Source organism: Zootoca vivipara, chromosome 1 (genome assembly GCF_965207765.1).
Source record: "Zootoca vivipara chromosome 1, rZooViv2.hap1.1, whole genome shotgun sequence".
NCBI classification, from domain to species: Eukaryota; Metazoa; Chordata; class Lepidosauria; order Squamata; family Lacertidae; genus Zootoca; species Zootoca vivipara.
The window spans coordinates 100,362,021-100,387,379 of record NC_142582.1 but is presented as its reverse complement, the minus strand read 5'-3'; the positions used below and the strand labels follow the sequence as shown (position 1 = coordinate 100,387,379).

Here is a 25,359-nt window from a genome sequence, read left to right as displayed (position 1 = left end):
CTGCTGGTGAATACTATGGAAATTAAAAAGTATATGCATGATATATATACTGTATATATAATTCCGGCCAATTACCAGTAGAGAAGATAAGAAAAAACAAAGCATGTAAAATATGTTAAGTATATGCTTGTGCTAAATGGTACATGAATGGTGCTTTACAGATGTACTTTGAAATGACAATGTAACAACAATGCTGCTAGATTTTTGCACTTTGTGTTTTATATATGTAGGTCCTACAGTAGGGGCTGAATTGTGGTTTGTTGCTGGGTATCTACTGAGGTGGATTTTGGGGTTGGGAGGTGGAGGAGAGTTGTCTAGATCATCTGTACCTTATTAGACGGTAAGGAGGTAGCTGAGGTTCTTAATAGGGTGAATCTCCCTACTGAAGTGAAAATAACATCTGGTGGTAACTGTGGAATATCATCAAAACCATTATGACCTGGCCCTTGAGCCCCTTTGAGTTATGTGCCTGGGAGGAAGGGAAGTAGTATGGATGGGGGTGGGACCTCAGTGGTGATGGGCAGGGGAGCTACGGCATTGGAAGGCAAGTGTGAATATTCAGAAGAAGGGGCATTACCATCATAAAATCATTAACACTTCTTAGCTGCTCCCCAGAATGCAGAACTGGGGTGATAATGTCAGTTGTCCCTCTCCTCCAGCAGTGCTGCTGGTAAATGCCAGGCTGCTCATGAACATGTTTTATGTGTTTTAATCTGTGTTACAAAGATATATGCAAATGTGACCTGAGGCTGAAATTTCAGGTTCAAAATTGCACCCAAACCTTCCATAGGTTTTCACACAAACACCTATAAACATGTTACAATATGCTCTGAGGTTGCTATCGAACTTTGAACTTGAGACTTCACATGCAACATGTTTGCAACATAAATGCCTACCAGTACTTGACCTCTGCACCCACTTAAAAAAGAGGGAACAAAAATTGTGTACATTATCTTGAATAATGTGATAAATTACATTTGGTGTTCATGATTAGAACTTTATGGAAGAACCAAGTTTGAGCCCCACACCCATTCTACAAGTCCAGGAATGAATAATGTCTTTCAAATACTGTGCTTTGTTTTTATGCATTCATCATTGTCATTTTGCTTCCAGCGAATCAGTTACTTTCTTTACTAGTTGACGTAATAACTCATGCTAGTAGTAATCCACTTGACACAAATCTCTTCATTTTTCTAAAATCTCCATCTGTGATCCAGGCTTATTGAAATAGCAAAATGCAGAATATTAATTTTCTGCTCTGCTTTGCTAGTAGTGAGGATGATGGCTACAGAAAGCTTCCACAATGGCCAACATTGATGCCGAAATCCAGCATCGCCTGAGCTCTGCGAGTGCAGCTTTCTCCCGATTGAAGTGCAGTGTGTTTGAGGACCAGGACATTTGCAGGGAAACCAAAATGCTTGTTTACAAAGGTATTGTACTACCAACCTTACTATATGCTTGTGAAACATGGACCACTTATAAATGCCATCTCCAACTCCTCAAAAGATTCCATCAACGAGGTCTCCAAAAATTTTTACACATCACTTGGGAAGACAGGCGAACTAATATCAGTGTACTGGAAGAAGCAAAGATCACCAGTGTTGAAGCAATGATTCTTCAACATCAACTTCCTTGGTCTGGTTATGTTGTGTGGATGCCTGATGATCGCCTTCCAAAGCCAACTACTCTATTCCGAACTTAAAAATGGAAAGTGTAATGCTGGTGGTCAACAAAAGAGGTTTAAAGACTGTCTCAAGGCAAATCTAAAAAAATGTAGTATAAACACCGACAACTAGGAAACACTGGCCTGTGAGCACTCCAGTTGGAGACCATCCTTTACCAAAGGTGTCATGGGCTTTGAAGAATGTCCCCACTGTGGAAGGACGTGTGGATCCAGAGTCACTTACGGACTCATTGTTAAAACCAGCTACGAGTGATCACCAAAGGAAGAAGAAAAGATTTGGAAATGGTACCCACTAGAGCTGAACATGGCTGTGTACTGGATTTTGTAACTAGAGACGGAGGATATTTGACTTCGAGTAAAAGAACAAAACAAAAACAAACTAGATCCAACTAGCCTCAAGCTTGCCTGTCTCTGCTATAATCTAATGCCTTCTTTGATATAGAGGCATGGAAACTGATTTAAGATGCATGAAGTAGGCCAGATATAAGTTGATTATAAAGAATAAGGAAGCACCGAGACATCACAGTAATACGTATGACTTCCTGGGAAGACATAAAGTACTGTAATAAACAATGCTTTGTAGAACTGTCAATGTACTTCTTGTCAGGACTCGGGGGCATATGCCTACGGCTAGGGATAGACAAATCTTGTTCCAGATTTATAAAATCTTAAATCCAGTTCTTCACAATTTTGGAAGAATTTGTGAACTTTTTTTTTTAAAACTCCTCATGAAAAAATTTCAGCATTTTAGCATTCAGTGTGGGGATTATGTAATGTGAATGAGCCCAGCCTGAGCTGAGCATAAGTGGAAGGTTATGTGTCAGGTTCCACATTATTAAGTGGGTGGGCAGTGGTATGGCAAAATGTTGTTGCACTGGAAGTTAGACATGTGGTGAAAACATCACGAGTCTTTCACCATGTACCAAATTTAGTCTGAACTCATGAACTTCAAAGCATGCCATTGCTTCAATAATTTGAAAAAGTGAGTTTGTTGCACTGAAGACCTTATGGGATATTCCTGTACTACATTTCCCACTGTTTTCTTCTTGTAGTGATATAGCTGGTCCACAGGGAGGCAATAGAGATAAGGAGATAATTTCTTAATGTATTCTAAAGGGAAGTATTTGATTTAACTTTCCAGATACCAAAAGTGCCGGAAGTTTAATAATTAAGGCTTCCTTTTTTTTGAACTCCTTAGGTTTTGAGAAGGGAAACAAAGTCAAGACAGTTTTGTAAACAGAAATGTATTTAATATAGTGAAATATGTAGGTTAACAACAAGTACAAATTATGAATTTATATTTTTAAAACTTTACAATGTTCTATGTTCAATAACTATATTTGTTTATAAGATTTATGAATGTTGAATTGCTTTCCTTGCTGCATTAATTTTTCAGTTGCTTAAAGATCTGTGAAATCATAGCAGAATCATAGAAACGTAGAATTGTAGAGTTAGAAGGGACCCCAATGGTCATCTAGTTCAACCCCTTGCAATGTAGGAATCTCAGCTATCCAAGACAGATGGCCATCCAACCTCTGCTTTAAAATTCCCGAAGAAGAAGAGTCCACAACCTCCCAAAGGAGACTGTTCCACTGTTGAACAGCTCTTACCATAAAAAGTTCTTCCTGATGTTTATTCGGAATTTCCTTTCTTGTTGCTATTTGTGGTGGGAGCTTTCTTTCTGATATTCACTACTTTTGTTTGTTCAATGTGCTACATAACGATTCTTGCACAGTACTGCAGAAGGGAACAGCAAACAGCAGGTGCAGAGAGGCGGCGTTGATCATGCTGTGGCACAAATAAAGAGGCAGGAATAAACTTCACTTGCCCAACCTTGCACTCAAGAGGTTGCTATTTATACTACAGCAACAAAAACCTTGCATGTTAAGTGCATCCATGCAATTCATGTCATATCTAGGTTGACCCTTACAGAGAGCAGCTTTGAAAACAGTGACCATGTGAAGGGCCTTAATTCAGTGACAGAAGAAAGAGCAGGACCAGATTAACATATGTACAGTATGTTCTCATGGATATCAACTCACAATGTTCACAGTGCAGACTTCCCAGAAATCAACAGATTGGTGAAACAAGAATGATAAGAGACTGGAAAAGGCTTTGTATCCTAAAATCTTGTTTTTAGAATTTACTGAAATGCTGTTTGAAACCTTAATTTTTATTAATAAATGTGTATCCTGATTTTCAGACTCTTTCCCATAGGTTAGTGAACATTTAAGTTAAAAATAAGCACATAACATACGGTACAAAACTTTCCAATAAAACACAGAAACAAAAGAAAATACTGATAAGTGAAATGCTAGAAACCAACAAATAATAAAACAAGTAGACACTCAGATTACTAAGTTATAGCCAACACACCAACAAAAGAAAACAGACTTGCAAAGTCAGTCTTCCTTTGAGATACAGCCTGCAAAAAACAGAAGTATCCAGATATTTTCAGAAAGCCTTCAGTATTGTGATCCTACACAGCCTGGTTGGCAATGAATTTCAACATACTTTATCAGTGTCCTCAATATAATTAGAACATAATGTTCATCAAATTCTGCTTTTGAGGATATTATTATTATTATTTATACCCCGCCCATCTGGCTGGGCTTCCCCAGCCACTCTGGGTGGCTTCCAACAAAATATTAAAATACAGTAATCCATCAAACATTAAAAGCTTCCCTAAACAGGGCGGCCTTCAGATGTCTTCTAAAAGTCTGGTGGTAGTTGTTCTCTTTGACATCTGGTTGGAGGGCGTTCCACAGGGTGGGTGCCACTACCGAGAAAGCCCTCTGCCTGTAACTTGGCTTCTCACAGCAAGGGAACCGCCAGAAGGCCCTCAGCGCTGGACCTCAGTGTCCGGGTAGAACAATAGGGGTGGAGATGCTCCTTCAGATATACTGGACCGAGGCTGTTTAGGGCTTTAAAGGTCAGCACCAACACTTTGAATTGTGCTCAGAATCGTACTGGGAAACGTACTGAGAAATACCACATATATATATATCAGATTGTCATAAACTTAAGGCCAAAGTAAATGCCAGTCACACATAATTGCTCTTATAATAAGCAATTCCTTAAATGAGTGAACAGACATTTGCTGGGATAATAATCATGCATAGGCTTACAACAAAGGCAGCACACACACACCATAACCAGCTTCAGGAATGTGCCTAAAGCTGGAGCAAGCGGAAGCATGTCTGTACCAATGCCAAGGAAGAGAGAGAGGAATACAAATTCCAAATGCTTCTTCCTCTCTAGGAGAGGGGAAATGACATCATATAGAGCCCTCCCTACCAATTGTACTTCAATGGTCTGAGTATCTACCTATTAGCAATATAGCTCTGTGGACTCAGCCCCTTCTCATGTTAACTAGCAATAATATGCATTTGTTGGGTTTGGCTGCTAATGTCCCACAAACTGAACCAAAGTCATATAAGGCTTTGTAGGGCATGATAACCAGTGCTTTGAATCATGCTTGGAAATAGACTGGTGGTAGACAGTGTTGTTGTTCTAACAAGGAGTTTCTGTTCTCCCTTTAACCAGGTCTCTGTTCCCAAGGACAGGGACTGATTCATGCCCCTTCACCGAAGTACAGCTAAAATACCACTTTGCAAACTGTTTTTGAAATTGTCAAAAACCCCAAGTCAAAAGTTCCACAGGGCATGCACAGCTATTGTGGTTACGAAAGCCAACCTGTGTTAGTCATCCTGGAATAAATGTGGTTATACACAGAATGATTGTATGTCATCCTCTTGCAATTCCTGATTGGCTGGAATCAAAGTTGACGCCTTCCTCATCACTTTACTCTTAGCCTGGCACAAGCAGGAAGTTTAAGCAGGGAGTTCACTTCCTGTCTGCTGGACTCACAAGCTTGAGGAGGCTACATCTATAGAACGTTTGCTCACTTATTATAGATTCTTTTTTTAAGCAGAAAAAATATCCTGCCTGGAAGATCCTGTTAGTTATGTCTGAAAGCGGAAGTTGAGAAGAAATGGCTATATAAAGACTAGACTGCTGTTTTCAAATACAGTGCACTTTCAAAACTTACACTGCATACAGTCCTCAGGCAGAAAACACAGCAGCATGACTAATCAAAACATTTGAAGAATGTAATAGTCAACCTTTAACACACTTCTCATTGCAACATATTGCACAAGCTGGTGAATGGTAAACAGTGTGCTCTACAGCTGACGTAGTTGCACTTGTGATTACCGGGATCCAAGATTACAGACAGTGACACGATATGGAAAAGCCACAACGTTGACCCTATGTTCAGCCATGGTCTAGGATTTTACAAGAGCCAAACTGAAAGAGAACTGCTGGGATCTTAATATGAAGTTTCACCCAACCCCCCAACCCCTTTTTAAATGAAAAAGATTTAAAGCAGGATTCGCTTTTCTGGATAAAAGTATTTTTCATGAAGATGTCTGAAAAGCCATCTGGACTGAATAAGACATTTTACTGTGTAACCCTTTCAGTGGACACATCAAGTAAGTAGCTAATCCTTTTGACTGTACTGTAACAAGAATAATCTGAAACAGGAAATGACTTTTTTTCTGTGAAAAAGCACAACAGATTGAAACATTTGTTTCTTTAAGAAAATGAATTATATGGTGATTTATTTAAAGATAAGATGGAAAAGGTGAATGTTCTGTATTCTGTGCTAGGTAGGAATAAAGCAGAAGTACAAAAAACCAACATTGCTAAGCATTTGATCACAAGTATAATAAATGTGTTTTGTTCTTCTTACACTTAGAAAACTGTGTCATCCCAAGCCATGTTGCTAAGATCTATGGGGTCATTTAGGGTACCTCTACCATGCTCAGATTTCAGAATCCCAGACTGGTTTCATACATAGAAGCATCAGCCAAGCAGTGTTTTGAAATATGACTAATGAAAATGTTTATGTTAAAATTTAAAAATGACACAAATTTAATTGGGAAAGTGTGTGAGGCAGGAACTGTTTTTGTGATATTTTGGGGCACATAAATAAAACTAAAATCCAAAGGATTAAAATGAAATTTTTTGTATTGTTAATGCCATTTTAAGAATTTATCCCAATTTGTTTTACTTATTAAAACAACTGTATATCTTTTGAATAATGGCAGATTTTCAGTCAAAAGTGACAAGGTAAAAAGCACCAACTCCACAGTGCCTTTTAATTGCTTCACTGTAGACTTGTTGTTGTTTAGTCGTTTAGTCGTGGCCGACTCTTCGTGACCCCATTGACCATAGCACGCCAGGCACTCCTGTCTTGCACTGTCTCCCGCAGTTTGGTCAAACTCATGTCCGTAGCTTCGAGAACACTGTCCAACCATCTCGTCCTCTGTCGTCCCCTTCTCCTAGTGCCCTCAATCTTTCCCAACATCAGGGTCTTTTCCAAGGATTCTTCTCTTCTCATGAGGTGGCCAAAGTATTGGAGCCTCAGCTTCACGATCTGTCCTTCCAGTAAGCACTCAGGGCTGATTTCCTTAAGAATGGATAGGTTTGATCTTCTTGCAGTCCATGGGACTCTCAAGAGTCTCCTCCAGCACCATAATTCAAAAGCATCAATTCTTCGGCGATCAGTCTTCTTTATGGTCCAGCTCTCACTTCCATACATCACTACTGGGAAATCCATAGCTTTAACTATACGGACCTTTGTAGGCAAGGTGATGTCTCTGCTTTTTAAGATGCTGTCTAGGTTTGTCATTGCTTTTCTCCCAAGAAGCAGGCGTCTATTAATTTTGTGACTGCTGTCACCATCTGTAGTGATCAAGGAGCCCAAGAAAGTAAAATCTCTCACTGCCTCCATTTCTTCTCCTTCTATTTGCCAGGAGGTTATGGGACCAGTGGCCATGATCTTGGTTTTTTTGATGTTGAGCTTCAGACCATATTTTGCACTCTCCTCTTTCACCCGCATTAAAAGGTTCTTTAATTCCTCCTCTCTTTCTGCCATCAAGGTTGTGTCATCTGCATATCTGAGGTTGTTGGTATTTCTTCCGGCAATCTTAATTCCGGCTTGGGATTCATCTAGTCCAGCCTTTCGCATGATGAATTCTGCATATAAGTTAAATAAGCAGGGAGACAATATACAACCTTGTCGTACTCCTTTCCCAATTTTGAACCAATCAGTTGTTCCATATCCAGTTCTAACTGCAGCTTTTTGTCCCACATAGAGATTTCTCAGGAGACAGATGAGGTGATCAGGCACTCCCATTTCTTTAAGAACTTGCCATAGTTTGTTGTGGTCGACACAGTCAAAGGCTTTTGCATAGTCAATGAAGCAGAAGTAGACGTTTTTCTGGAACTCTCTAGCTTTCTCCATTATCCAGCGCATGTTTGCAATTTGGTCCCTGGTTCCCCTGCCCCTTCGAAATCCAGCTTGCACTTCTGGGAGTTCTCAGTCCACATACTGCCTAAGCCTGCCCTGTAGAATTTTAAGCATAACCTTGCTAGTATGTGAAATGAGCGCAATTGTGCGGTAGTTGGAGCATCCTTTGGCACTGCCCTTCTTTGGAATTGGGATGTAGACTGATCTTCTCCAATCCTCTGGCCATTGCTGAGTTTTCCAAACTTGCTGGCATATTGGGTGTAGCACCTTAACAGCATCATCTTTTAAAATTGAAAGCAGTGCTTTCTAAGGCCCATTTGACTTCGCTCTCCAAGATGTCTGGCTCAAGGTCAGCAACCTCACTGTAGACTATTTGGAATAAATGCTGATGTTCACTATCTCGGGTGGGTTTTGCCCCATTTTAATTGTGCATCAATAAATAAGACTGAAGCAAAAAAAAAATCCTGATAATCACTTATCTCCAGCTCTTTCCTATTTAACAATTAAGAATGAATGGGTACTTAAACTTCTTGATTGAATTTGCTATAGATAAGCTAACCTCCCCAACAGTGGGATCAAAATGTTTTCCACAAGGCTCACGCCTATCTATAGGCCCTTGTAACCCCTACCACAAGCCTACTGCCTGAAATCTATTTTGGTTTAGAAGCCCTCAAGGACAAATGTTCCATTGAATGGGCTTACCCATAGCTGCCAAGTTTTCCCTTTTCTCGCGAGGAAGCCTATTCAGCATAAGGGAAAATCCCTTTTAAAAAGGGATAACTTGGCAGCTATGGGCTTACCCTCACAAATTCCCCTCAAGCCACCAATTTACTACTCCCATCTCCATGTTTCACCAGTCCACCCAGCTCATAGACTAGTCTCCATCCACGGGAACACTCTCAATCCTTTGTGCTAGGTTTAGGTAGTCAGGTTTGTGTCTTGCCGGGTTTAGTATTTAAAGTTAAAGGTAAAGGGACCCCTGACCATTAGGTCCAGTCGTGACCGACTCTGGGGTTGCGCGCTCATCTCGCATTATTGGCCGAGGGAGCCGGCGTATAGCTTCCAGGTCATGTGGCCAGCATGACAAAGCCGCTTCTGGCAAACCAGAGCAGCACATGGAAACGCCGTTTACCTTCCCGCTGTAGCGGTTCCTATTTATCTACTTGCATTTTGACGTGCTTTCGAACTGCTAGGTTGGCAGGAGCTGGGACCAAGCAACGGGAGCTCACCCCGTCACAGGGATTCGAACCGCCGACCTTCTGATCAGCAAGCTCTAGGCTCTGTGGTTTAACCACAGCGCCACCTGGGTCCCGCAGTATTTAAAGTTACAGTAAGTTAATTTTTACTGGTGTTGTCCTGGAACCTGAAACAGGAGCTGATGGCATTACAATCAGCTTCCCCCACCCTGATCATTAAAGAAAACCCAGAGTAGCTGAATGGAGACTGTATGTGCTCAGTAGCCCTGGAATGCTGACCAATGATGTGGGCAGGGCAGGTGATGGAAACCGGGTGGGAATGGAATGGACTATCCTAGAGGATGGCATGACTGACTGGAATACTAAACAGAACACTCCACACAGCAATGTCAATTTCAGTCTCTCTCTCTTTTCAATTGTTCCAATCTTGTTTGTGCTCCTGTTTGTGGAAAAGATACATATGTGTTATTGTTTTTTAAAAGAAGAAGATCTATAATCTTATGTTAATTATATTATTAACTTCTTTTGTGACTAATGCCCTCACTAAAAATGTCATGCAACTCTACAAAAAGAACCACTGTGATGACCCAGTGTGCCTGAATGTGGCCTTTTTCATAGCAAATCACAGTGAGTAATTATATACAAAATGTTCTGAGTAGATGTTATTGTTGTTTAGTTGTTTAGTCATGTCCGACTCGTGACCCCATGGACCATAGCACGCCAGGCACTCCTGTCTTCCACTGCCTCCCGCAGTTTGGTCAAACTCATGTTCGTAGCTTCGAGAACACTGTCCAACCATCTCATCAGTTCCTACTTAATGATGGATCTCAGAACCATAGATTACAGGTTTTAAAACGAATGAACTAAATCGTAACACTAGGGTGACAGTTCAATTTATATCCTAAAACATGATCAGATTATGCCCCATTAATTTAATGAAAACTCTATTTCAAATAATGTATGTTCAGAACTGCAGCTTTGAAGGTTGTAATACAATGTTTATTGATTATTTAGAGGTTTTATTTATAATGCATGTCGCAATCAAAGGCCTTCCTAAGGCAGTTCACAATAAACACCAAGGGGGGGAAATTAAAGGGTGCTCTATTTTATGCAGATTTAACCACACACAATTAAGAATGTTAACTAACCTTCAACCAGTTTACCCCTCATTCCTAAACACATTAGCCCCAGTTGAGGTGATCCAATGTACCCAACCATATATGAACAAGGTTTATCCATTCCCTTTCATGCTGAGGAAAATTCTGTGAAATATTAAAAATGATGGCGTGTATACATTCACCAAAAGTGAAAACAAACAACAATTTATGTATATAGTCACTGTTAAAATACGTTTCACATGGTGGGTCTATCTGCAGAAAGCTGTTTGTCTCAAGGCTGTGGTTGCCCCATGTGTAGGAATGAATGAAACAGTCTATTTCTGTCCTGTGCCAGTTTCTCCTACATGCAAAATGGGTCCAGGACACTCTGTTCATGTGCAAACATTTAATAAAAGAGTGAACACTGAACATTCTACTAAAAAAACAAAAACAAATTAAAAACCAGGTCCTTGGACTGGCTTCTTTGTACTGTACTGCAACTATACTTTCCAGAGGCACATATTTTCCCCATACAATACCCCAGGAAGGGACTATATATTTTGTGGTTTTATATTTTGATTTTCTTCTGTGAACCGCCCTGACACCTCCGCATATAGGGCGGTATATAAATTCAAATAATAATAATAATAATAATAATAATAATAATAATAATAATATACAAAGAAATGAGGTGGTGAGAGAACTGCATTCTACATAGTGTAGTTGCATTGTCCCCAGGGCTCTGCTGGTGTGTAAATGACACAGACTGATGCTCAGATTTACATTCCAATTTGCCCATGAGTCAATGAGGCAAAAATGGTTAGGTTCTCTCCTAATTGTGGAGCAAACTGGAAGCCTCTGAAATCCTTACCAATGAGTTAACCCTGCCCTGTGGAACTGCAGTCATACATATATGGATTCTCTGCTTCCATCAACCTTTATGCTAAAGAGAGCATGACCATAGCTAGCACATGTACTCACTGGAGAATTGTTCACTTTAGCTAACATTTTAGAACTGCTTGGGAGCTGCCCTGGAACTGCTTGGAAAACATACATACCTTGTAAATTAACAGTTTGGCCATATGTTTACTGCATTATTCCATAAAGAGTGCCATTTCCATTTCCCATTTTTGGAGAGATGCAGCAAGCTCCAAAGGCCTTTTGTTTATATATATACCTCAGAAGGACAGCTCCTCCCTCATTTTAATTTGTGCCTTTGGCATACATTGGTTAGGAAGGGCTGATGCAAAAGAGGGCAGGACTCCTGCACCTTTAATAGTTGTACTGAAGAGCTAATTGCATGACAAGCTACACCTGCTAAAAATTCCCCTCTTCCATTCCAGGTGCAAGAGCCCTGTCCTTTAAAAAAAAGTTAATATGCATGTATACTTTGTATATAACTGAACTTACACTCAATTATTTAATATTATGTAGAATCAGTGAGCTAGTCAGAATGTATGTGTCCGTGTCCTTGAGAAATACTTCATTTGTGGTCTGAAACACTGGAGGTGTCACCCACCTCAACCCCCCAGTGTAGCATCAGACAGATAAGGCTTAGACTGGAGACACATAGACTCAAATGGCTGCTCAACCATTAAATAAAATAAATAACATTAAATAAATAAATAAATAAATCTCACTTGGCCACTCATTATCCCTTGGTATAAATTGTTTTGTAGGATTGTGGTGAGGAGAGTTGAATCCTGAGCACGTTGGGAGAAGGAATATAGGAAATATTATTAAATGTTGGGTGGTAAAATTAGCACTCCTTATATTGTCTTTCTAATATGTCTTTGCTGCCCACATGCTCACATAGATTGGCTCCTCAAGTGGAGAAAACACTACATGACCATCTTGACTAGGGACAATTGTTGGACTTCCAACATCTTTGGATGGGGCTGTTAGGAGTTAAGAGCTCAACAGAATCTGGAGGGTCACCCTATCTCTGACTTAGGCTGTGTACCCCCCCCCCCCAATACATTTAAAGCACTTTTCCTTTTCCTACAAATAACCCTGGAGATTGTTGTTCACCCTCCTAGAGTGACAATTCCCAGCACCTTTAACAATTCCAACAAGTCTTTGGTGGTGGTGCGATGTGCTTTAAATAGACGGTGTCTGTGCAGTATATGCAGTTGGAGAACAACCTGTTGACCCACTTGCCAGGTGCACTCACTGCCCCAGATAGGCAGAGTATAAATAATAATATATATTTTAAAAATTGTAAATATACTGTATATATATCCCTTCTGAAGGCCCCCTCCCCGGCCCTTGTGGGTGGGCCTGGAGTTCTTATAATCCCTGCCCATTCCCCAGGCTTATTGGGCCTGAGGGGAGCTACCCCGTTGTCCGAGCTACAGCTGGGAGGAACCTCCGCTCACCCAAGGAACTTGGTTGTCGTTAATAAAATCGCCCCCTCACATCCCGCTTTAAAGCCACAGGAGCCAGTGGGCCGCGGATCCCGCAATGTAATGGCGCCTCGCGTGAAGGTTTTGATTTTTGTTCTCTCGTCCAGTCCCTTGGGGCGCGGGAGACATGTGAAGTACAGTATATGATATGAGGGGAGGGCGCTTCTTGCTCGTTTTTAACGAGGAGGGGAGAGAATAAAAGTTCGCCATTGCGCCCTGAGGAAAGCGATAGGGCGCTTCCCGTTGCTGCTTCATTTCAACCCATCCAGATGCTTCCCCAACGTTACTTACGGAAGGGCGCGGAATCTGAGGGAAACCAATCCGAGAACTAACCGGCGGCGGGTAAGAAAAGAGCGTAGGAAACGCCGACGCGAGCTTGGCCTCCGCAGCGCCCCCTCTGCCGGCCCTCGGTATCTCCCCGCGCGGCTCCCGGAGTCTGCCCGAGCGTGACTCCGAGGCTGGCGGGCTCCTCCCCCTCCCGCTCCCCTTCCTCCTCCTTCTCCTCTAGTGTCTGTGGCGCTCGCTTCCCCGTCACCCTCCCCCTCCCCATCTTCTGCCGGGAGGATCAAGATGGACGGGGTGCGTCGCTGCCTGGCGATGGACTGAGGGAGGTGAGCGAAGGACGCCGGGAAGCTGAGGCGGCCACAGCGGCGGCGGCGGCGGCGTCTGAGGAGAAAGTCTGCGGCGCCGCGGAGAGCGAGCGAGTCACTCGCTCTCGGGCAGCGGGGAGGAGGAAACAAGAGCGCGGCGGGGCCTCGCGGCGGCCTTTCCTAAGCCGCCTGACCGGGTCACCCTGCGAGGCCTGCGGCTGCCAGACAACGCGAGCGCCGCGGCCCGGCCCGGGTAAGAAGAGGAGGCGGGGAGAGCTGGGGCTCCGAGGCAGGCGGTTCCGGGACGGCTCCGCCGGTGGCGGGTCAGGCTGGGCTTCGGGGTCCGTGTGGGGAAGGCGGCTGGAGCGGGGAGGCTGGAGAGAGGCCACGCCGAGTCCAGGCGCGGCGGGGCTTGGTAGGCCTGGGGAAACGGAGGGTTTGGGGACGGGAGGGGAGCGAGCGGGGTAGCCTCCCCGGGCCGCCGCGAAGAGATCTGGTTGGGGCCTGTGGGCCTAGTAGGAGGAGAGACGAGCAGGTGCTTCTTCTGCGGGGCTCGCCAGAGCCCTGGGCTGCGGGCCCTGAGGAGGGGAAGTGATCGGCTTCCTCTCGGTGCCTGGGCTTGTGGCCTTACGTTGTTTTCGTCTCTCCTTTGTGACTAGGGGCTGTAATGTTAACCGTGTCTACTCGGGAGGGAATGCTGTTGAGCTCAGCGGGGCTTACTCTCGGAGAATTGCAGGTGGGGTTGGATTGCAAGCCAGATCTGTAAAAGTCAGTATAACATCCCTGGCAGTATGTATTGTCTGGCGTTGGCTTTTTTTCAATCTCGTCGTAGAAGGTCGGCAAATAGTTATATCACGAACGTGTGAAGGTACCTCATGGCCAGGCTGTCGGTCTATGTAGCCCAGTAGTATCTACTCTGACCGGCAGCGGTTCTCCAAAGTCTTGGGTAACTTCCAGCCCTGTTACCTAAGATCCTTTTAACTGGATATACTACGGACTGAACCCTTCTGCGTGGAAAACATGTGCTTTGCCACAAAAGTGTGGCCCCTTCCCCCACATTTATTACCTTGTGGGAGAGTGTGCCTGATTGTGTATTTGACTTTTATTTATTTAAACAAAGTGTGTCTTTCGCTGTGCATGTAGGCAACCTTTGAAGGATTTACCTTTGTGATATATGTATTTAATACAGGACAAAGTTGTTGTTTTTTGTTGTTACCTGGGGGTTTTCAGTCTGCAGGAATCATTCTATTGTTTTTTTAGTTTGGTGTGTCATGCAGACCAAGTTGAAAGTTGAAAGTTTGACTAATTTCTATGTAACTTTGTTTATAATTGGGTAGTACAGTATTTTACACCATAAGGTTGGTTGTTTTTTTCTGGAATGCCCCCCCCCCATGTTATTTAAAGGTAACATTATTAATTGCTAATTTGTCACAAGCAAACACACAGACTTTGCCCAACAATATATTTTTAAAGGCACAATTCTGGAGAGAGTCTTCCTCTCCCTAATACTTCAGTAACTGAAGAAACTTTGTACAGTTAACTTGTTCCATGTTTTTAATATAATTCATTTATGGAAGGATAAAAGCAAATGTGTGAAAGGGCACATTTACTTCAGCAAACTGTTTTTGTGTGTGGTGGTTATATTGATCCAGCAACAGCCTCAGGTTTACAAAAATAGGTAATTACGAGTCAGTCACAACTGGACCTTAATGGTCAGGGGTCCCTTTACCTTTTAAGAAGCTTTAATATGCCAATAAGGATAGTCTTTTGCTTCTGAAGTACAAGGCAATTATGAGAATTTTTCAGCTGTTTTCAGCTCATCATTAGTTTATTTTTATGCTGGTTTTCTATAACAAATTATACCCAAAGTGGTTTAATACATAAGAAAGAGCGATAAGTGTATCAGAATTTTTTTTAAAAACCTAGGAAAACAAGGTATCAGCATTACATTAAGATAGTAATTCATATCACTGAGACAATTAATTAAAAAAAGAAACTTTAAAAAAATTTAAGCAACGTTGACATAAAATTTACTATCAGTCTCTAAAAACTATAAAAAATTGAATGACAGCAAGAACAGAACTTTAGGAACATATAAATAAGTAAGCAATGCCCAGAAGCAGTGGGAATGGCATACATAGCTTAGTGCATGTATAGAAAGATACAGGTTGATGTAAATCAAGTCAATAAGGTGTAGCATTCAGAATACATTCCCTGATCTCTCCATTGCATTGGAAGGCCATACGGTACCAAAAAGTTTCAAAATAGTTAACAGTAAACCAGGTTACCAGAGCATGCACTTTTGTGGCCAAGCTATCCTTTTCCAGGAACAGTTGTAGCTGGTGAGGCAGCCAAAGGTGACCAAAAGTACTGTGGGCCACCATTGCCACCTTTGGTGACAAGATGGACCTGGGACTACTTGCAGACTACAAACTTGCTCCTTCAAGGGAGTGCAGTCCTATCTAGAGCAGGCTGTCTGTCTCATTCCCCAGCATAAGAACCAACAACCCAAAGGACCTGCATTTTTCCAGGATTCACTCACAATTTATTGACTGCAATCTACGGTAGTTCATTACAGTAGTCCAGTGCCTGCACACCCTCAGATGACTTAGATGACAGAAGTAATATAAGTGGTTGTCATGCCATCACCATCCCAAAGGCTCCCAACTCCAAATCCCTTAATGACTTCTCTAAATGGCTTCATATAGATATAAATAACTTGGGGGACAAGATGGATCCCTGTGGTATCTCACAGCACAGCTGCTATGGGGAAGAGCAAAAGACGCAATGCAGCCCTTTGAAATTTATCCTGCAGGTAGGAGCAGAGCTACCATAACACCATGCCTGTAGAGTTGGTCCAGCATAACCCCCTGTCCTGCAGCATTGGTCCAGAAAGATACCATAGTGGTATCAAAAACTGATTAAAAGTCCAAGAGAACCAACAGTCATACTATTGCTGTCTCTGTCATAAAGCTGCTCATTCATGTTAACCAAGGCTGTTTTGGTTTCAAAGCCTGACCTGAAGCCAGACTGAAATTGGTCTAGATCAGACACCCCCAAACATTGGCCCTCCAGATGTTTTGGCCTACAACTCCCATGATCCCTAGCTAAGAGGACCAGTGGTCAGGGATTATGGGAATTGTAGTCCAAAACATCTGGAGGGCCAAAGTTTGGGGATGCCTTGTCTAGATACTTTGATTCTTCTAAGAACACCTAAAGGTGGCCACTCTAGCACCAAAGAAAGGGGGCATTAACAAGGCATCCAGTCCCAAAATAGTAATGGAATTTTATGTGGTGGAGATACCACCATTTTCTAATCACTGCTGCTTTCTGTCTGCCAGTGAATAAGGTGGGAGGAGTGGCTATTACTTTTACCTACTGAGGTTGGGTTTTTAAATTTTTCCCACCCATTGTCTGCTATTGTGGGGGTGGGGGTGGGAATAACACTAGTTCCTGGGCTGGCATAGTTTTGCCACCATTTTTGGAGTATTTCATGAGAGTGAGTTTTCGTAGGATTCTGTGGGTCAGTGTTTTGCCTGACATACCCACAGAATGTCTCCCTTTGTCCTTCACTGTGGATGATTGTTTCTGCCTGCGGAACAGCAATGGCAGTAGACATCATTTTTCTGCTCACTGAGAAGGTCTGGCGGATCCAGTGACCCATTGGACAGCTTTCTTGGGAGTTTAGGGTATGTTCTGTTAGAAGTATGCAGCTCTGAACTCAGTGAAACTTTTAAGTACAATATGAATTGGCTTGGGCTGAAGCTGTGGGTACTGCAGTCCAAAAGAGTGTAGCCTTTAATTGCCACATTTGTTGGTATCTCTTCACTGATACACATATCCTAACAAACCCTTCTGTTACAAATAGGCAGTCTGTTAGAGGGATGTTTGCATCAGGGTGAATGAAAACAGCAACAATCAGAATTCTTTAAACCAAAATTTATTAGGGTAATATTCAGTGTTGGTTATATTCAGAGTAGACGCATTGTAACTTATGGACAAGTACATTGATTGCATTGAGTCTCCTAAGTAATATTGGTTATCACACTAACTTTATTTCCTTAAATATTTAAGGAATATCTGGTCATAATTAGCAATATTATGGCAGCAGAAAAAAATCCTTCTTAGTCTTAAGGATTTATTTTAATCATTATGTGGTCACTACTCGAATCTTGGAAGGGATCATTATGTCAGTACCTTATAGCCTAAGACAGGCACCCCCAAACTGCGGCCCTCCAGATGTTTTGGCCTACAACTCCCATGATCCCTAGCTAACAGGACCAGTGGTCAGGGATGATGGGAATTGTAGTCTAAAACATCTGGAGGCCGAAGTTTGGGGATGCCTGGCCTAAGAGGAAGACAAAAAATGCTTCAGTAGATGTTCCAATTGTAAAAAAAACAAAACCCAACCACTTGATTATTATTTAGGAAGAGGATGTTGGTTCTTGAACTGCTACTGTTGCGTTTTCCCTTCATGGCCATAGTCATTTCTGACAAGGTATAATTACAACATCAACAAATGAATGCATAGTATTAGATACAAGCCCTGATGAAGTACTGGAACATTGTGATTGTAACATTTTGCTGGTGTTGTCCTTTTTGGAACTGCTGGGCTTGATGTTACCATCTTGGCATAATCAACCTATGTGTTGTATTCAAAACTCTAACATGATGAATGAAAAGATATAAAGATGATTAAAAGTTAGGGCAGAAAAACATATCAAATTCCTAGGAACCACTATTATTTTTTTAGGCATCAGGCTCCCTCTAACTAAAATCCTTAAATATCAATACTATTTCTATATCCTTGGGTGATCAGGCACTTGGCACTTTTACAGCCCTGGATAAATTATTTTAATAACATGAGCAATAATTGTCAGCAAAATGTTTAATATCTGAGTACAGTGGTACCTCGGGTTACGAACGCGATCCGTTCCGGGTCGCAGTTCGTAACCCGAAAAGTTTGTAACCCGAAAAGGGCCCGAGCTGCCGTTTTGCGCATGCGCAAAGCGCTATTTTCGCGCTTTGCGCATGTGCAAAGGCACGTGGCGCTTCGGCGCATGTGGCGAAAATACTTCCGGGTTTGCGAAGTTCGTAACCCGGGTTGTTCGTAACCTGAGGTGTTCGCAACCCGAGGTACGACTGTACTGTTCCAATGATATTACATCTTTGAGCAGCACACACAAACACTTTTATATACAGTAGTGATATTTTGAAACATGTTTCTAGTTGTTATGGCTGCAATGATAACCTTGAAACTGTTTCAGCAGTGCCTTGTGAAATCTCCCAACACAAGACTAATTCTGTTGGTCAAAGATGACACTTTGCAGCACTTTTTCCATGATCAGCACAAATAAAATAAAGTACACTAAATCATCAGATATAATCTATTGTGCATAGTTTATCCTGACTGCAAGACTTAGGTTACTGTGGTGCACAATTATTTCTGAAGTGTGCATATTTTTTTGCAATAATTATCTGCTCGACAATTTGCTTGACAACATATACTCAGAAATATATTCCGTTCAGTTCAATCGGGCTTTCTCCTGGGAATGTATGTATAGAATTGCAGCATAAGAATGTTGTGATATGGTTGGAAAGCACAATTTAAAATTTAGCTGTACACTTCTTGATGGATTGCTTTTTCTTTTTTTAGGCAAAGACTATAGAAACCTGGGATCTTTGCAGAGTGGAAGATTTTTTGCACTCAAGTTATTCTGACCATATTTTAAGAATATTTTTGGTTACTTTTTAATTTAAGAAAAGGCAGCTCTTTAAAATCATGGCAGATGTGGACCCAGATACATTGCTCGAGTGGCTGCAGATGGGGCAAGGAGATGAAAGAGACATGCAACTAATAGCTCTGGAGCAGTTATGTATGCTGCTTTTGATGTCTGACAATGTAGATCGATGCTTTGAAACGTAAGTAAATTTTTATTTTCATAATTTCATGTAGGCTTACATCTGCTGATCAATTTCATCCACATCATGCTGAAATACTGCTGTTTGAATCTGTTAACTAGTGTTTCTAGGCAGACTTGAGCAATCCATTGACACCAGTAGTGATCATTAAAAGAAGTAAAAAAAAAAAAAGAGCAGCTGTAGCACTATCTGTTTTAACATAAGGTTTGTACTCTTGTTAAAGGCAGTTTCTTCTGGAGGCAGCTGGACTAATTTCCTTCTTGGGAGCTTGCTTACTGCTTTTAGCATGCGTGCAGATCCTTGGGTATAACAAAAACATCTGCATTACAGCTTTTGCTCTACTTCATATGGATCTATTGGGGGGGCGGAAGATAATTTTAATTAAGCGTGTTTCCAAATACGATGACAGAAGCAAGACCATTTTAAAAAGATCAATTTTTCATTTCAAGTTCTTCTATTTCTTTATACTCTGAAATATTTAAGATTAGTGTTCGGTTCAGTTACTGCTAACTTTAAAACTTAGCAGAGGGTTTCAGCTGTGCCTTGACTAAATAACAACTATAAAATGTTGCAGCTGTTAGCAGAAATAGATTTTAGTACTAATCTTAGAAATTATGGGTCACAGTGGACAAGTTTGTAATATAGTGCTTATACCATATCTTAATGTTTTAAAATATAATTCTCTTCTGAGAAGCTGAACTGAAAGTTGATAATTTTTAAGGTCTCTAAATTGTGTCAGTTGCTGTGGGTGACTGGAAACTATTATTAAATAAGATAACCTTTACTTATTGATACATTAGGAAGGAACTGTGGAGATTTAATAAGGTGCCTTTTGTTTTTGAGATTAGTAGGATTTTTTCTTTCCTTCAAGAGCTAGTAAGAGTAGTTGTTATTAGAACAATATTGCTTTAAAAGTTTTTCTTCTGAGCAGTAAACTGCTTTTTATTATGACCTAGAAATTTTTCCCAGTTGTAATGAAATACATCTGCCAAGAGTAAGTAAACCCTTTGTTGTGACCAGAGAGCTTAAGAAACCACAGATTTTAGGGGGGAAATGGTAGCATGAATGCTTGCCTGTTCTTGAGCCCCTATGTCTATTAGTTCTGGAACCACATTTTACCTAAAGTCAAGGAAAATGGAACATCTTTGCCATTTAAAAGTATGTTACTATGACTGAGAGCCTTAAAACCACAAACTTAAAATTAGTGAGATGGACACTGGAGATGCACTCTGGTCCTTAGTGGACTTAACTAGTTTAAATACAACCATTTTGGTATACAGATTAGAAATTTGTTTGTAAAACTGTTGACTTTCAAAAAGCATTTTACAGGTAGTGATAGTCATTTCAGCGATGTTCATTTCAGTCCATCTGTCCTGTTAATATTAGTTGGTAGTGTTAAGTCACCTTTCTGTGACTGTGATTCAGGAAGCCTGATCATTAGTCATCACATTTTTTTCACAGTAACACTTCAGAAAGTTTTAAATACTATATATACTTTGATGCAGTTACCACTGAATTTTAAAATGATTGCTTCTGCCCTATGTTTTTAGCTTTTTATTTTAGCTGCAAGTAAGCAGCCTTGGGTCCCTGTCTGGGAAACCATCAGGATATAAATAATAATAATATCCAGTGTTAGTCATACTTTGAATAGACTTGGTGGGAGAAATTCATTGTAGCTCTATGGCAATTGTTCCATCAGCATAAGCATTTCAGCTACTGTAGTTAGAATGATCCCCCTTCCTCCCCCTCCCCACACTGTTCTGGGGATTCTTTTTTCATGCACCAAGCCAACTTGGGGGAGGGGGGGAAAATCCTTGCACAGACTTCTGTTAGAGGGAGTTGTTAGTTGGATATCACCCTCAGAGTTTTAACCACAGAATTTATAGTTGTGCAGAACCATCTTTATTTAATTACCATAGTAAAATGGTTATGGGTAACATTGGTGCATGGTGTTTCCTGTCTATTTCCTGTTTGTAAATTTCAGAAATCTTTAAATTCCCCTCTGTATTAAAACTAATTGTGACACTGGATTCTTTTGTTAGGTAAATAAGAACTCAAGAGTTTATTTTTTGATTTTTTTTACTTTTTATTCTGTGGGGTAATGTTCTTTATCTAGTATTTGTTTCATAATGTGTATGCGTATTTTCTCTTTGTTTAAAAGTATATTCCTTGCTAAAATGAGCAGCCCTGCTCAGGCATAGAATTCTGTGTGTTCCTAGGCTTGTCCGTGCTTCTATTTATATATATATGTGAACATGCAATTTGCATGTTTACCTACAGAAAAGGAGGGTGGAATCTTTAATCTGGAGACAGTTACACACAATAGGGGTGATTGCACCATGTTAATGCTATTTTACCAGTGTTAATATGCTAGGGCTTTCTTGGAGTAATTGGCAAGAACTAATAAATTTAAAAATAAATGTGTATAATATAGTATTTACTTAGGTTGTATTGTGGACAGTGAGTAAAATGGCTTTGCTATTTGAGGCAACAAATGCGGTGTTACAGAGTAGCAAGATGACTGGCTAGTTGCTGTAAGTTATTACCCAGGTTACCCAGACTCATGTTTCTTGAACAAAACTTTACAGTACTTAAATTCTTCCTATGGCAGCAATGGAAATGGACATAATGGAGAGTTGGCATATGTGGAGAGGGACAGGCTCTAGGGTTTCAGTAGGGCTGCAGGTAGAATAAATATTTAATTTATGCAATTTCTAAACTTTCAGGTTCATCCAGGTTGACTCAAACCTTCAGTGGTTTAGGGCCACTTTGCATGATTTTATGCAGTAAGCCACTTAATACTTACTGCCTCTTCCAGGCAAATTGGTTTCATTGTGTCTCCAGGCATCTTCAAAACATTCTGGGTGATGGCTTGTGCCAGCTCATGTGTGGGCTGTTCCGAATGGTGGGCAGGCACATACAAAACTCCGGAGAAGCCACCCTATAGAGGAAGTACAAGATAGTTCCATAGAAGATACAGTGGTGCCTCGCTAGACGAATTTAATTTGTTCCACGGGTCTTTTCTTATAATGAAAAATTTGTCTAGCAAATCACATAGGAATGCATGGAATTTTTTTTGAATTTCTTTTTTGCCCATAGGAACGCATTAATTGAATTTCAATGCATTGCTATGGGAAACCGCGATTCGCTAGACGAATTTTTCGTAAAACGAATTCGTCTAGCGAGGCAACCTCCGCTGGAAAAATCCTTTCGTTAAGCGGAAATTTCGTTAAGCAGGGCATTCATTAAGCGAGGCACCACTGTATATTGTATGAAACAGCCTTTAGAAAGGTAGAATGGTGATTATAGTGAAACATATTGCTGATTAATTTCATATTTTTTCTCAATATTATGCCTCTTTTCTTATCACAGTGGTAATTTGGGTGATTATTTTGTACCTATTTGAATTGGAGTATGTGCAAGAAACTTGGTTCACTTATCTTGCTGCCATTTCATCACAAAATTTAAAGGCATTTAGCTCCTTAACTTATTTGATCTTTTCCAAGTTTTTTTGCTTTAGGCAAAGCAATTTTCTGTGCACAATCATTATTGTGGAATGAAAACTCAGAACTGAGTAGACAAATCAGATTATGGAGTGAACATACAGAATAACACAATCATGCACTTCATGTGGGAAAACTGCCTTATACTGAGCTTTCCATTCACGTAGGACTTTTACATATTTTTCTTAGCCTGTGCTTCATTTTAAATTCATTTTAATTTTGGGGATGCAAAGTTCTTTTTTAAAACAACAACAACCAATTGTATAGTTTTACTCTTTAATGGGTTTATGGTTTCCACTGTAGTTCAACTTTTTAAAAACTTACTTATTGTAACTCACCTAGAGAACTTTGTTAAGTGGAGCCAGACAATGTCATAATAAATACCAGAAAGTGCTGAGGATGAACCTTCTGCATTCAAAGCATGTACTCTACTGTTCAGCTGTGGTACTCCCCCAATATTTAGTGCATGACAATATCCAACATATTTTTATATATATACTTGATCTTGAACCCATTATTAAAGCTAGGCAAGGAAGAGAACTGACCATTAGCCTCATTAAGGCAAGCCTTCATGTACTCAGATTTATCAAATTAATATGTCATATGTATAAGGAGGCATTAATTTAACACAGGCATCCCCAGACTTCGGCCCTCCAGATGTTTTGGACTACAATTCCCATCATCCCTGACCACTGGTCCTCTTAGCTAGGGATCATGGGAGTTGTAGGCCAAAACATCTGGAGGGCCGCAGTTTGGGGATGCCTGATTTAACAGTAACCAGACAAAAGAATTGAAATCTGTCAAAATATGTTTCAGATGTGCAGAGTAGTCTCATTTGTCTTTTGCTTGTACTGTTGTGGTTTTGTTACCTTGAATTACTGGATTTTGGCTTTTAATTGAGGTTTACTATGTAGCTGGGTGGGTGGCGCAGTGGGTTAAAGCACAGAGCCTTGGGTTTGCTGATCAGAAGGTCGGCAGTTCGAATCCCCGCGACGGGGTGAGCTCCCATTGCTCGGTCCCAGCTCCTGCCAAACCTAGCAGTTTGAAAGCACGTCCCTTTACCTTTACTATGTAACTGAAATTAAAGCATAGGTCCTCTGTAAGTTCAGAAAAACATACACAAAAATATTTTCACATACAGGCTTTTAACTAGTTTAGATTTCCTTTTCCATTCCAGATATACCATAGATGGTGTGCTTATAACCAGAATATATGTCTACAGTTGTGGATATTGGTTTGGATCCAAAGTTGTTTGTGTGAGTCGAAGGCAGTTATGCACATGCAGGAAGGTTCCCCCAATTGTTAGCAGTTCTGTTTTCATTTTGTAGTACCCTGTGCTACTAGTATCTTACAGAGGGTCAGCCAACTATTAGGAACATTTTTTATTTTTTTTGCAGAGGGAGACTCAGACAGTGGGCAAGTGTTCTGTTCATGAAACTGAAATTAGTATTCAAGCCCATATCTGTGACCCCAGAACAGTTTGTAATCGTTTTATTTGGTCTAGATGTTAAATCTAGACAGTGGCTTATAGAATCTTTCATAGAATTGTAGAGTTGGAAGGGACCCTGAGACCCCATGCCATGGCGAAGATCACAGAAATGTATATGGAAATGTGTATGCTAGTGATGAGTAATCTGTCTCTTCTTGCAGATGTCCCCCTCGTACCTTTTTGCCAGCACTGTGTAAAATATTCCTTGATGAAAGTGCTCCTGACAATGTATTGGAGGTAACAGCTCGTGCTATAACTTATTATTTGGATGTATCAGCGGAATGCACTCGTCGGATTGTGGGAGTGGATGGTGCTATCAAAGCACTTTGTAATCGTTTAGTAGTTGTTGAGCTTAACAACAGAACCAGCAGAGACTTGGCTGAGCAGTGTGTAAAGGTATGGTGTATTAATTTTCCTTCATTACAGAAAATAAAACTTCGTGATAAGAAAATGTTTTTATAAAAGTTTTCTACTTACAAGATCAGGACATAATTGCTTTAAATTTTGATATCTTAAGCAAAACAATAAAACTTCTTCAAAAATATACCCTTATCCCAAACAGTCTCAAGTAGGTGCCTTAGTGGACAAATTGTCTTGAAAAGTGGGAAATCGAATTGTACTTCCACAATTGCTATTAACATTATTTTTAAAAACCTGCGAGAGATCCTGTTTGCGGATCTTCTGTAACGTATCTTGCTTTGTGCATAGACATTTTAACCTTGAGACTGCTAAAGCCATAGCCTGTTAAAACTCTCATGTCTTATCCAGTTACCTTAGGGTTCTGTAACTTCCAGACACAAACTGCTTCTGATGTTCTAATGTCAGATATGCATAACACTTTTTTAAACTGTGGCCCTGTTCAGTTGTTATAAAACTGTAAACGTGTAGGAGGTGGGTGCCTGTGTGCTCCAGCTCCAGCTCCGCCCCACCACCCCACTTGCCAAGTTGAGCTTCAGGGTCTGAAAAGAGCTTGTACATGTGTCAGCACAGGGCTCCTGATCATGGATTCATGCATGCTTGCAAACTCCCTTCAGATCTTGCTGCTCAACAGGGTAATGTTGGGGTGGAGGGGCAGGGCCAGCATACACATCCCCCTATCTGTTACATGTTTATAGCTTTTTTGACACCATATGAGGTTTAATGCATTTATACTGATG

The 25,359-nt window shown here is 40.9% G+C and overlaps 1 protein-coding gene and 1 long non-coding RNA gene across 30 annotated transcripts in view; one reads left to right on the top strand and one right to left on the bottom strand.

Annotated features, from left to right (window-relative positions):
• Positions 1-2,912: 2,912 nt before the first annotated feature.
• Positions 2,913-13,254, bottom strand: LOC148687688 (uncharacterized). Its single transcript, XR_015950451.1, has 2 exons — positions 12,990-13,254; positions 2,913-3,472 (listed from the first exon to the last, which is right to left on the bottom strand). It is a non-coding gene; the product is annotated as an uncharacterized LOC148687688 (long non-coding RNA).
• Positions 5,923-25,359, top strand: part of HECTD1 (HECT domain E3 ubiquitin protein ligase 1) — a 63,682-nt gene continuing 44,245 nt past the window's right edge. For 17 of the 29 annotated variants that reach the window (XM_088671443.1, XM_088671508.1, XM_060273082.2 and 14 more), the window contains exons 1-3: positions 13,247-13,541; positions 18,945-19,210; positions 24,364-24,598. In XM_088671443.1, the coding sequence (XP_088527569.1) occupies positions 19,071-19,210; positions 24,364-24,598 (375 nt within the window). In that variant the 5' untranslated portion in view covers positions 13,247-13,541; positions 18,945-19,070. Of the gene's footprint in view, positions 6,178-9,193; positions 9,331-13,246; positions 13,542-18,944; positions 19,211-24,363; positions 24,599-25,359 lie in introns of those variants that run through there. The other 12 variants (XM_088671446.1, XM_088671470.1, XM_088671434.1 and 9 more) reach the window with 3 other exon arrangements.